Source organism: Miniopterus schreibersii (assembly GCF_964146895.1).
Source record: "Miniopterus schreibersii genome assembly, chromosome: 11".
NCBI lineage: Eukaryota > Metazoa > Chordata > Mammalia > Chiroptera > Miniopteridae > Miniopterus > Miniopterus schreibersii.
Genome location: NC_138111.1, coordinates 26,002,608 through 26,016,152, shown reverse-complemented (window position 1 = coordinate 26,016,152; position 13,545 = coordinate 26,002,608). Strand labels below are relative to the sequence as shown.

The following is a 13,545-nucleotide window of genomic DNA, read 5'->3' as shown; positions in this document are numbered from 1 at the left end:
TCAGATCCTTGAAAGACCTCCCTGCAGATTTCTCCACCAGAACATCCTCGAGGCATCTGGAGCTCAACTCCTGCAGGGTTGAATTCAGTCACCTTCTTCCCCACCCCCCAACACCTGCTCATCCCCCTGGACAGCCACCAAATGACAGCCACCTCCAAGAATCCTCCCAGGCCAGTGCCTAAAAGTCATCCCTCACTTGTCCCCCTCACCTTCTGTTATGGGCTGAATGTTTGTGTTTTTCCCTGCCTTAAAAAATTCATATGTTGAGCCTTGGCCGGTTTGGCTCGGTTGCAGGCTCGCTCCCTGGACCCAGTAGGGGCTCTGGTGGGAGGCAACCAATCAATGTGTCTCTGTCACATCAATGTTTCTCTCTCTCTCTCCCTCTTTTCTCCCCTCCACTCTCTCTAAAAAATCAATGGAAAAAATATCCTCAAGTGAGAATTAAAAAAAAAATTCATATGTTGAAATCCTATCTCCCAATGTGATGGTATTAGTAGGAGGGGTCTTTGCGAGGTGATTGGGTCATGAGGGTGGAGCCCTCATGAATGAAATTAGTGCTCTTCTAAAAGAGGCTCTAGAGACCTCCCTCACCCCTTCCACCATGTGAGGACACAGCGAGAAGATTGCCCTCTGCAAGCCAGGAAGAGAGCTTTTGCATGGAACCAAACCTGCCAGCACCTTAATTTTGGACTTCCAAGCTCCCAGAACTGTGAGAAGTAAATGTCTATTGTTTAAGCCACCCAGTCTATGATATTTTGTTACAGCAAACCAAATGGACTATGACACCCTGCTCAATCCCACAGGCTTGCACAGTGGTTAAGAACTTGGGTCTGGAGTCAGGGTGCCAGGCTTGAATCCAAGCTCTGCCTCTCACTAACTGTGTGACTTTAATTAAGCAAATGATTTCACCTTTCTTGTCCTCGGCTTCCCCATCTGTGAAGTGGGAAGAGTAACAGTACGTGCCTTATAGAGTGTTGATTTGTTTAAATTGTAGCAAGGTATTTATAGTTCATAGGACAGTGCCTGGAACTTGCTAAGAGCTCCATAAATCTTAGCTACATAATAGATGATCAGTTTTACCCTGGGAAACCCAGATCAGACCTCCAACTCCTCTCCAGATCAGATCCTTCCTCTCCCAACCACTTCACCAGAGCCCTCCTCTGGGTCCTCAGCTGGCTCCACTTTCTGGCTCACGCCCATCACCTAGCAGCACTTTTGAGCGCCTGCTTTGCATTGGGGGAGGGGACCCATTGACCTGTCATGCCCTCTTCTGCTCCTGCTGGACAAACTTGCCCAGTGTCCTCACCTGTCCAGTGTGTGGGAGGGGCTGGGCTCAGGTATCACCCCTGATTAGCAGAGGTTAGAGCTACAGGGCCATGCTGTTCCCCAGAGGGCCTGGCCTGGGGACAGAAAAACACCTCATTGCATCAGTGTTTGAGGTATTTCAAAAAATGCTCCTGAGGTGGCCTAACTGCAGATAACGGTTTGTGGGTAAGACATTCATTAATGTGTTACTTAAGAGAGGGACATGGCAGGGTGGTACACTGGCTGGGGATCCAGGTGGCCTGCGGCGGCAGCTCTGGCCTCTCCTGAGACTTGCTGTGTAGCCCTAAGCTGGAGATGTCACCTCTCTGTACCTATCGCTGTTTCCTCTCTGGATCTGGAAGGGGCAGAATGGATTCAGATAAAATGAGCAGAGAAGAGACCACCAGGCAGGACTTTTGCCCTCTGGGTGCTCCCAGATCTGGGAGCAAGTACATGAACAGCCTCTGGCAGAGATCAAGGCAGCAGAGCCGAGGGGCCGCCTGGGTCCTCTCACTGGTCCTAAGACTGGCTTCAGCATCTGCACCTCCGACCAGCGCCCGGCCCGGGGCACCAGCGTGTGGGGTTCCTGGGATGAGTTTCTAGTTGTTAAGCACCCACTAGGTGTGTTCCATGGTGTCCTAAGCACTGTACCCAGTTCAACCTCTCAACAAGCCCCTAGGCAGGCAGACACCACCCATTCTACCCAGAGGCGTCCTGACAGACATCTCCACACACTCACGCGGGACTGGGTCCCTTCACCCACCCCAGCCTCCAGGCGCCCGTCAGTCCCTGGGCTCCTGGGGCAGTGGGTGCTCCCAGGGAGGCCCTGGGGCCGAGTGCCAAGGCCCTGGCCTGGCCGCATCGCCCCAGAACCAGTCCCAGTTCCATTCGGGCTCAATCACGCGCGCAGCTGCACACGGCGCGCGCCCGGTGCCCCGCAGTTACGCCCCGCACGGAGACACACTGTGGGTGCCTGAACTCGCGGCTACAGCCCCCCGCGCCCGGACTCGAGGCCCACCTGCGCCCCGCCCACGCCGAGGCCACGCCCCCCGCCCCGGGCCCGTCCACTCCAAGGCCCCGCCCCGCCCCCAGCCCGGGCCCGCCCTCCTTAGCCCCCGCCCCGCCCCCGCCGAGGCCCCGCCCCCAGCCCGGGCCCGCCCTCCTTAGCCCCCGCCCCGCCCCCGCCGAGGCCCCGCCCCCAGCCCGGGCCCGCCCTCCTTAGCCCCCGCCTCGCCCACGCCGAGGCCCCGCCCCGCCCACGCCGAGGCCCCGCCCCCACGCCGAGGCCCACTTCCGGCCCGCGGTCCGGGGTCAGTGTACAGCAGCCGCAGGGTGGATGAGGCCGGCGCGACTCATGAAGGTGTTCGTCACCCGCAGGATCCCCCCCGAGGGCAGGGCTGCGCTCGCCCGGGCCGCAGAGTAAGAGCCCGCGCCCCGCGCCGCCCCCCTCGCGCAGCCTCTCTGTCCCCCCCCCCCGACGCGGGGCTGGGGTGGTGTCGGGGAAGGGGCTGCGGAACCCCGGGCACCTCCCGGGGACTCGGACCCCCGCGCGCAGGGTGACTCAGCGTCTCCGGGAGCTACTTTGGGGGCCCCCAGGCTGCGCCTGGGTGGGCTGGGGCGGCCTCCAGAAGCCCAGTTATTTTTTGTGGGGAGAACCGGGCGGTCCTGGGGGCCCAAGCGAGCCGGACTTTCCAGCCTGTGCGCGGCAGGGACGTGTTGACGTTTCGGGGGGGCTGAGAGAACGCTCTCTGCGCCCAGCTTTCGGCAGCCCCGAGGCGGTGTCGCTCGGACCTGCACCTCCCCTGGCGCCTGCAGGGGGTGAGGGGGGGCCTGGCTGGAACCCTTCCCAGGGACGGGCCTGAGGGGCGGGAAAACCGCTCATGATGCAAGGTCCAGGCTGTTACCTTCCAAGGTGACTCGGCGGAAGTCAGGAACTTTGGCCGTCACTGGTCTGGTCCTTCGGACCCTCGCCGGGGCCTTTGGTGACACTTCTTAAATTGAACCCTGCGTGCCAACTTTGCCAAGCGCTTCGCGTTTACATAAACTCTTTTAATCCTTGCAGTACTTTGAGGTTGTCCTGTAATTCCCATTTTACAGATGAGAGAACTGAGACTGGGGAGGTGAAGTACCTAGCCCAGAGTCACACAGCTCTGCTTGTGGCAGGGCTGGGATTTGAACTCAGCTCTGTCTGACCACAGTCTGAACACTGCATTACACAGGTCTGCAGAGCCTACGCCAGGCAGAGGAAGATGGAACCCAGCCTCAGACACCAGTGCCAGGGGAAATGAGATTTGTTCATTTCGTTCAGTGCAACAAAAGCTTTGCTGAGGACCTGTCTACCCAGCATTGAGGGGGAGGAGATAGAGGCAGAAAGGGTGGCAGGAATGGCAGTGGCTCACACTGCTGCAGCAGGGCGCCAGGCTCCTGGGACGCAGGATGAAAGGTGGCCTCTGGCTGGGCTTCGAGGGCCAGGTGCTACAGCAGGGTGCGCTGGGAGGTGCCAGCAGCTGTCCAGTGTCTGGCTCATGTAGAGGCTTCGTACATGTTGGCTGCAGTGAATTAAATGGCCAGGGCTGGGAGGCTGGGCGGCACCCCTGAGAAACATGCCCAGAACCTATAAGTCCACCCTCCATGTAGTATTGCTTTGATCATGTCCTTCCTGGCAAAGTCAACGTATGAGTTTTCCATTTCATGGACTCACAGCACAGGGCATGCACCTGGACATGGAATCCAATCCCATTTGATGCAGGAACCTCTATCCCCCCCCCCCCCCCCCCATTGGCCTCGCCAGCAGTTGGCCACCTGGGTGGAGGGAGCTTTCTACCTGTGAGGCCTCCTCTGAGGGTGACAAAGCTCTTCCTTGTGTTGAGCTGAGAGCTGTTCCTATGACTCTCCTTTCAGGTTAGGCTCTTGTCAGCCCTCTCTGCTCTGTGACGGCCCTTTGCCCTTCACCCACCCTCTCAGGACAGTTCTGAAGTGGCCCATACATGACCCCGACTCTCTTCAACCACATTCAGGCAGTCTGAGGCCAGAGCAAGCAGAAGGCAATGTTTTCTACTCTGAGACGGGGGCTGCAGATATGGCTGGGGGGACTTTGGGGGCTCAGGAGCATCTGCAGGGCTCCCTTGCTTCTGACTGGTCTTTCCTTTGCCCTCAGCTGTGAGGTGGAGCAGTGGGATTCAGACGAGCCCATCCCCAGGAAGGAGCTGGAGCAAGGCGTGGCTGGGGCACAGGGCCTGCTTTGCCTCCTCACTGAGCGGGTGGACAAAAAGCTCCTAGATACTGCAGGTGTGTGCACTGGGCAGGTCTGGGGAGGATTCCGAGGGTGTCTTGGCCTGTGGGGCACATTGGCCTGCTGCTGCTGGCTCCCCAAGGAGGGGTGCGGTGACCTGTGTGAGCTCTGAGGGCACCAGCTGCAGTAGTTGGCCAGAGGGAGCAGTTGTGTGCAGCTCCGTCCAGTGCATGCATTGTTTCTCTCTCCTGCCTGTGAATCCCTGGAGGGAGACCTTCGGAGGGCAAAGACCATGGGTGGAGGCAGCAGGGTAGGGGGGAGAACATTCCAAGGCCCTGGGCCCTCGTCCAGCCCTGCCATAGCCTTGCTTTGTGACCTCCAGCAAGACCCTGCCCCTCTGGACCCATCTAGAGCATGCGGGAGGGTTTGAATCCTACGAAGAAAGATAAAAATGATACTGTTTCTGCCCAACAGGAGCCAATCTCAAAGTCATCAGCACATTGTCTGTGGGCGTCGACCACTTGGCTTTGGAGGAAATCAAGAAGCGGTAAATGCAGCTTGGATTCTGGAAGGGGGCCTGGAGTGTGAGGGGTCACTACTAGACAGGGAGGAAGAGGAACTGAGTCTTCGTTTGTTTTTATTTCGTATTCCTAACCATTCAGTGAGAATGTGAAGGGGCTGATGATGAAATCTGTCTATATGTGCACAGGTCAGTTAAAATAAGCTCAGGAGGTTAGAAATAGCGGGTAAATATATGCCAAGCGGCACCCTTTCATTATCTTTTTGAACCCCCACAATAACCCGTTGAAGTAGAAAGGCAAGTATTATTATTTCTCTCTTTAGATGAGGAAATTCAGAAAGGTTAAGTAGTTACTTGCACCAGACATTAGACCCTGGTCTCCCAACTTGACATCCTTCCCAAAGTGGGAGATAGTTCAAATGGAATAAGAGCTGACCATTCCTGAGTGCTCATTTACAGCTCTGAGCTTCCTGGCAGGCAGCGCAAAGAGGGAACAAAGCAGCAGCATGGAAATGTCCCAGTCATAGAAACTGGTGAAGGTGCTTGAGGCCAGTGTTACCACCAGATGTTTGATTCGTAGTGGGATCCGTGTGGGCTACACCCCAGATGTCCTGACAGATGCCACTGCGGAACTCGCTGTCTCCCTGCTGCTCACCACCTGTCGCCGGCTGCCGGAGGCCATTGAGGAAGTGAAGAAGTGAGTGGACATCTGGTGGGAGAGTTGGCTGTGCTTAGCAGCTGGCTTCTGAGCATCCAGTGCCATCCTGGCCCAGATGTGATCCCTGTGCCCACATATGATCCCTGTCCCCAGATATGCCACATCTAGTGAAGAGGGACAGGCTAAGCCAAAATACTAACGTACAAGGCAGAGCTGAAATAAACAGAGCATGAAGGCAAATCATGAGAGAAAAGGGTAAGTGAGGTGAGGAGGAGGGGGGCGGAGTGTGGATCAGGGAAGGCTTCATGGGGAAGTAGCAGGTGGGCATCCTCTTGAGTGCTCAGAGCAGGTCCGCCATTCCTCACTCATAATGCAGAAATACAAAAGCTCTGAAAACTGAAGGTTGTTTCATAAATCTTTTGGCAGCAAAAGTTAACCTGAACTAACAGGAGGCTGCTTATGGTTTTAATTTCTGCTGGTTGGCGTGAATATTCATGTTTTGCTGCAGATATATCGGGGTGTCTGATACAGTGTGCCGCCCACACGCTGCTGAGGGGGTTATGCAGAATATAGCTTGTGCACCAGACTACCTTTCTGAAACCTAAAGAATTCTGAAATCTGGCCTGAGGGTTTCAGACCAGGGGCTTGGGTCTGTATATCCAGAGTTGGGGAAGGCATTCCAGGTGCAGGGACAAGCCTGAGCAAATGCAGGCCCTCGGAGAATGTGGACTGGGAGTGTGGCTCCGGGCAGGGATGTGACAGGAACAGAGCTGGACAGCATCATGGGGCTGAATAGACATAGTGCTGAAAATCCCGCTCACCCTTTTATCTAGGGAATCTGTACCTTCAATGGAGGTAACTCAAGATAGGCTTTGTTCCCCTGTCCACCCAGGGCAACAGAGGGTGGGCTTGTGGCTTTATGTTTTGTCAGTTCCCTGGGGTGTTGAGAATACTGGTTCTGGAATCCCAGACCCTGAGTTTGCAACCTGCTGCTCCCAACTCTGCCCTGGCTGTGTGACCTCAGGCAGGTCACACTTTCTGGTCTTAGTTTCTCCATCTGCTAAAAGGGATGAGAACTTTTAAGGCCCCTTCCAGCCCTTAGAAGAGTCATTCCTGCTGCTTGTCCACAGTGCTGAGTGGCTGTGGGTGTGGCTCATGCCATTCTCAGTCCTTTGGCTTGGAGGGCAGGGCCTATCTCTTGGAACACAGCCGCTGCCCAGGGGTGCAGGGTCTGTGAGTTTGCAGTGGCCCTTGTCTTTGCCCAAGGCCAGGACCTCTCACTCTCCCTGTCTCCATCCCTGTAGTGGTGGCTGGACCTCGTGGAAGCCCCTGTGGATGTGTGGCTACGGCCTCACAAACAGCACTGTCGGCATCATCGGGCTGGGGCGCATAGGTGAGGCCCATACCTCCCCCTTTACCCGCCCCGGCTCACATGGTTTGGTTTGAGTCTCCGGCACCACATGTCGGGATGCTGACAATCCTTTGGAAAGGGTTGCCATGACTGCGTGGTGCCAGTGCACTTCTCATGCAGTAGGAGTATCTCTCATACACAGGTATATTATGATACACAGCTTCATAAAACACAGGCAAAAATGAAAAGAAAAAAGAAACACAGGAGCTCCTTAAGAACTCACTAGGTGAGAGAAGCACATTGTAAGAGCCAGGGTTCTTCATGACTGCAGCTCTGTGCGGAACTGATGAGAGAGATGTTGGCTGGGTTGGGGCCCGAAGGAGGGGTTCACTGTGAGAGAGCCCGTGCTTCCGAAGGCCTGGGTTCTGGAAGGCATTTACTCATGAAGCCTTCACTCAGGCACCAGAGGGTCCCGCAGGCAGAGCTGACCTGTGATGCTGCAGATGGGCAGAGCTGTTTTCCTTCCATTGCCCCATTTTGAGAAGCCTGGAAGAGAGGCTAGAGCTCAGCCAGGCAGCTGTCAGTGGTTCTCTGGCATCCTGCTTGGTGCAGAGATGAGAGAGGATGGAAAGTGTGGATAATCTGTCTGGCCTGCTAGCAGCCCTGCCTCTTACACTAGAGAATTGCTTGGAGGAACCCACCAGCTATGAGGCGCATGCTGAGTCTGAAAATCCAGCTGCCCAAGCCTGTCTCAGGAGCAGCATCTGTGAAAAGGTCTTACAGGTTTGGGGCAGGTTGGCAATTTGCCAGTGCCACCAAAAAGTCAGTTGAGGTCTGGGCTTCATGAACAGAAGCAGAGGGCCCAGAAGGATGGGAGGGGACTGTTTGGTCAGACATCTCCTGGGCCACCAGGTTCAGTTATCAGGGAAGGTTAGCAGATGGACCTCCAGGTGACTGGGCCCAAGTCACAGAGGAGCTGTGGTGCTTCCTCTAGATCTCTGAAGGGCTGTCACACGGACTGCTAAGGGAAGTGGGGGCTGGTTACACCGAGGTAGGACCAATTAATACTGGGACTATGCTAATGAAAGGATCCGCTTCCTGTCCCTGGAGCTACTGGGTGCTGTCCCTGCCTCTGGGGAGTCAGGAACAAGCTATGACTTTGACCCCTTGTCTCCAGGCCAGGCCATTGCTCGGCGGCTGAAACCATTCGGTGTCCAGAGATTTCTATACTCAGGGCGCCAGCCCAAGCCTCAGGAAGCAGCAGAGTTCCAGGCAGAGTTTGGTGAGTAAAACCCTGATATGCACAGGAGTCCCATCTGTGCTCAGTGAAAGGGTTTCCCTCTTGTCTGTAATGGCCGCATCGGCAGGCAGAACACAGGAACTCCGGGTGTGTCCAGGGCCTACAGTCCCTCAGGTGGTATCTGTTCTACCTGCCTCTGGACACAGGCCCACTCAGGGAGCACAGAGACTTGTCTAGGCCAGCAGTGAGTCCTCTCAGTGCCAGAGAGCTCTCCAGGTGTGTCCGTCACAGTTGCACATTTGATGGGCAGAGCAGCAGGGATGATGACAGAAATAAAGAGCTGCTGGGAGCTATCACTCAGTTTCCTTAAACTGCTGAGCATTACTGGCCTCCAGCCTGTGTCCAGGTGGATCAGCCCCCTCGTAGGGTGCACAGCTTAGTGTGCAGAGAGCAGGCTGGATTTCAGCCATTCCTTACCCTCTTGGCACGTAGGTCCCTGCAGTCAGTGAAAGCCAAAGTGGCCCAGATCCCACTGTGTGATCTTGAACAAGCTCTGCCCCTCTCTGGCCTCAATGTCCCCATCTATTAGGCCAGGGGGCTGGATGAATGATGTCAAACACCAGGGTCCCACAAGTGGCTGCCAACTGTACAGTTACGAGCATGCCGGTAGAAACGAGGCCTTCAGGAAGCATCTTGGGAGTTTCCGTCATTGGAGGAGGAGGGAAGGACCTGGCTTCCTGTCCTCTTGCTGTTTGTACTTGGGACTCAATATCTGATGGAGCCCTGCCCTCCCCCAGTGTCTACCCCCCAGCTGGCTGCTGAGTCTGATTTCATCGTTGTGACCTGCTCCTTAACACCTGCAACCAAGGGGCTCTGCAATAAGGACTTCTTCCAGAAGATGAAGAAAACGGCTGTGTTTGTCAACATCAGCAGGTATCCTGGGGCCGCCCGACATCCCTGGTCACTGGGCAGTCCTAGAGAGGGGCTGTCCTTGTTGCTGTGAGCTGAGGTTTTTCTTCCCAGTGGGTTGTTGAGGAGACCTCAGTCTGAGCTTGCCACTCTCCATAAACCAACCAAGCAGCCAACTCAAATGTAGTGAAGGCCACGAGGGAGAGCCCAGGCTGGGAGGAAGATCCACTCGAGGAGGGCCTGGGCCTGTCTGGTTCCCAACAGTTACCCCAACCTTGCTTAGGGCTGAGCACATTGTTGCATTGGTTTAGGGAGTGAAAACATGATGGCGTTGCATTCCCAAGTATCCTTGGGCAGCCCCTGTTCCTCTGGACCACAAAGGGCTGGACTTAACGATTGAACCTCCCTTCGGAGGCCGACCTCCCATTGCACTGAGCCTGGGTCTGTCTGTGTGTCGGTGACAGCTTGAACCTTCATGCTTCAGAAAAGACAGACTCCAAATTCAAGTTGTTTTGGTTCCTCAAAATGTCCCTAGGGTGCCTTCAGGCCACTGGGCATGTGATAAGGGCAGAACTTCCCTCTCTGCCTCTCCAAACCCTTCCTAGCTGGTGCCCTTTGAACCTGTTTAAATCGGTCTGGAGGCAAACAAAGGTGAGGGAAGGGGTTGGGTGAGGTCACCTCCCAGGCTCTCCACTGTAGGTGCTTGTAATTACTAAGGTTTAGCTACAAAGGAGGTGACCTGGAGGTGGAGTGAACACAGGGCTCACGCTGATGGCTGACGGTGTCACAGCCTCCATCTACTGGGCACCCACATGGTCCCAGCACTGTACCGGCTGCTATTTATTATCCTTACAAGTATTATTTAGTGCACAATACAAAGTCTCTTACCGGCTGCTATTTATTATCCTTACAAGTATTATTTAGTGCACAATACAAAGTCTCTAGCACTTTAGTTCTTTACTTCCATGGTTCAGTCACAGGAAGGCAGGCTGCTCACCTAGATGGATGTGAGTAGGTGGATCACATCTCTGCCCTTGGTTAGGCAGGTGACCGACGGCAGGCTGCAGTGGTTCTCAGTGGGTGGTCTGGGGAGCAACCAGATCAGAACACCTGGATGGGGCCCTGTTCATGCAGTAGTGCATGTCAGTAAGCTGGAATCCTCCCAGCACTCCTGGGAGTTAGGTCCCCCCATATTACAGAGGAAGAACCTGTGACACAGATAATTTGAGACACTTGTTCAAAGTTGCACAGCTAGAAAGTGGCAGAGCTGGGGTTCTCTGATGATAAGACCTGTATTACTATCCTGTATTACAGTCCTTACTATACTAAAGTAAGGACTGTAAGACCTACTGCTTCAGAAGTTAGTGCCAGGTGCCAGGTCTGTGGGAAAATTCATTCCGTGGGCTGTTCCGCCCTAAAGGAAGCCTCGGTGCAGGGAGCTGTGGGGCACCCACACCACCTCTGTCATTCCCAGGGGAGACGTAGTAAACCAGGACGACCTGTACCAGGCCTTGGCCACTGGTCAGATTGCAGCTGCTGGACTGGATGTGACGACTCCAGAACCACTGCCTACGAACCACCCTCTGCTGACCCTAAAGAACTGTGGTAAGAATTGCATTTTCCAAAGCAGTCATCTGCTGCCTCATAGGACCATAGTCGTTAGAGGTGGTCTGGAGGTGCTGTGTGTGAAGCCACCTGAGCAGTACAGAACACAAAGGGTCATGCTCAGGGACATAAATGTTTATGCCATTAGCGGCACTGGTACATAATAACATAGGGGAGGGGCCTCTTGAGTGTGCTCACCCGAGTCTGTGTCCCTAAAGGAGTGAATGGAGGTAGGGGTGAGTGGATTTGTTTGGAAAGAGTGCACTGACCTGGTATCTTTTATCCATAGCTAGTCACAGGTAAAACCCATTACAATAAATTGTTGTTATCAGTTTAAGTGTGAGAAGTCGCAAGTGAAAGTACAACAGCAATATCTGTAACCTGTGCTGGTGATTCAGCTGTTGTCTCCTGACTCCAAACCTGTCCTTGGGTATTCTGCTTTGCGGTGCAGGGGCTGGCTCTCTAACTTCTGCGGACCCCATCAGTGTGGACGCTGCAAGCAGCCTGGCAGGTGGAGGCAGCAGCACTTGGCTCCCTCCTGCCTTCCTGTGAGCGACACGCAGCAACTTCTTCACTAGCAGCAGCTGTTCCTTCCATAGTGGCTGGGGAATCGCTTTGCAGTTTTCCCAACACTTGGTTGACCATTGTGCCCCCTCAGACAAGCCACAGCCAGTCAGTGCGAGTTGCAGCTCCACAGGGCCCTTCCTTCAGTCTTCTAAGTGTCAGCAACCCCACCCTTCCCCTTCGTCCCTAGTACTGGCGAGGCAGATGCTTCCAGCTCAGTCTCTGTGACTCCTAAGGGCAGTGGTTCTTAAGCTGTTAGGTTCCTCAGTCACCCGGAGGGACTGATCAAACACAGGATGCTGGGCCCCCAAGGGTTTCTGCTTCAGTGGGTCTAATGTGCTCCCCCGCCAATGCTGTTGGGCCCAGGACCACACTGTGAGCGCTGCCTTAGTGTTCTCTTTTTAGCCCCGTGACCTAGTTAACAGTTCTTTATATTAAGTTCTCTCTGTTCACATAGCTGGTGTGGTTTCTGTCTCCACAATGATATGTAATGGTGTGGTAAGGACCGTAGGTTGGGCCAGTCCCTGTCCTTTGTTTATATTCTGAAAGGGAAACCCAAAGAGAAGGTCCTTAGCTGCCTTCACCACAATGAATGCTCCCATTATTGTAGCCCTTGGAAACTTTACTGTTCCCACCCCACCAGCCAGAAAGGAACATTGGCTGTGATGTCAGGCCTGTGCCCACAGCCAAGAAATCTGTCCCCATCCCCCCAAGGCCTGGGAGTTCAGCTCAGTGCCTCGGGTGCTGCTTTCAAAAGGTGTTTTGGGATAAAGTGACCTCACTTGCTCTGCTGTGCTGTCCAGTGTTTCATCTTGTCATTATTTCTGTAGCTCAGAAGCCCTGTGGCACCACTTTCAAGGGCACAGAGTATGGGTGAGCAGTTAAATTAGTACCAATCACTATCTGGTAACTGAAGGGCTGGGTTCTAGATAAGCTCCAAGACCCCTTTTAAGCCAATGTTCTTATATTTAGGATACGTGTCCCTCGTCACCCTTGCATCTGGGTGTCAGTAACCTGGGTTCCCTTTACTCTTACTCTGACCCTCAGCCTCGGGGGAATGGAGTGCTGAGTGACAGGAGGGAAAGCAAATCAAAGGATACTGAGGTGGGCTTATTCTTCTCACTGGTAAGCCATGGCCCTGAAAGAAGGGCCCCTGTAAGGCTCTTGAACCACCCTCTTACCTCCCTCTCTTCCTCTCCTTTCCAGTGATCTTGCCCCATATTGGCAGTGCCACCCATGGAACACGAAACACCATGTCCTTATTGGCAGCCAACAACTTGCTGGCTGGCCTGAGAGGGGAACCAATGCCCAGTGAACTCAAGCTGTAGCCAGGCAGCAGACACCGAGGGCCAGGCAAACAGTGCCCAGGATGCTGTCAGGTGCCCCAGGCTTGATTTGGACCCACAGGATGGGAGCCAAGGAAAAGTCTGATCCTGGAGAGGAAAGACTGGTGCTGTTAGATGTACTTGCCACTTTTGTGGTTGGAAACATCTGCGCTTAAGTGTGTAATTGTATTAAATAATTCTCTGAGAGACCGTGTTGGCCTGTGATTGGGAGGAGCTAATGACAAGAACATCTGCTTCACCTTTTCTAAATCAGGGCATCTAGTGACCTGCAAGTTCAGCTTCCCACCCCGGTCCATACCCCTAGCATTTTAATTAGAACCTGTCCAACCACCTTACCCTCATCCTCTGCTCAGATTCCTTTACATGTCTGTCACTGAGAATGGGCAACCATAGCCCAGGGGTGACTATGACACTTGACTCTGCTACCTAAACCATTGGGGCGAACTAAATATAGTCATCAAAGAGAACCAGGGAAGGATAATTGGAAGTAGGTTTCTTAATTTTTATCTTAAAATTAGTTTCAGCACCATCACACTTTGCTCCCTTTGTCTATCTGGTCCTCACCGCCTCCCCCCAGGTGGATGCCCGTTTTCTAACCACCTCACTCCTTCCCAAGGCCAGGCCACCAGCAGTGCCAAAGCCCTACTCCTGCAGAGGGAGTCAGGTTCCAGCCCTTCCCCCACAGCCAAGCCAAACTGGAGAGTGGAATTTTCAATCTGGGAGGCAGGTAAGGGAGCAGCACAAGCATAAGATTGAGCAATAAAACTGGGTGGGCTGAGAAGAAAACCTCACACACGCCCACAGCTCAAAGACAA

At 54.3% G+C, this 13,545-nt stretch overlaps 1 protein-coding gene across 2 annotated transcripts; it reads left to right on the top strand.

Moving 5' to 3' along the window:
- The first annotated feature begins 2,578 nt into the window (after positions 1-2,578).
- On the top strand, positions 2,579-12,916 carry GRHPR (glyoxylate and hydroxypyruvate reductase). Of its 2 annotated transcripts, XM_081151673.1 has the most exons (10): positions 2,579-2,724; positions 4,463-4,593; positions 5,012-5,084; positions 5,638-5,754; positions 7,020-7,108; positions 8,244-8,348; positions 9,104-9,239; positions 10,690-10,820; positions 12,432-12,488; positions 12,591-12,916. In XM_081151673.1, exons 1-9 carry the CDS (start codon positions 2,642-2,644, stop codon positions 12,455-12,457), a joined length of 891 nt encoding a protein of 296 aa, XP_081007799.1. In that variant the 5' UTR covers positions 2,579-2,641; the 3' UTR covers positions 12,458-12,488; positions 12,591-12,916. The 2 variants fall into 2 exon arrangements, with proteins under 2 accessions (XP_081007799.1, XP_081007798.1); XM_081151672.1 differs by lacking the exon at positions 12,432-12,488.
- The last annotated feature ends 629 nt before the right edge of the window (positions 12,917-13,545 follow it).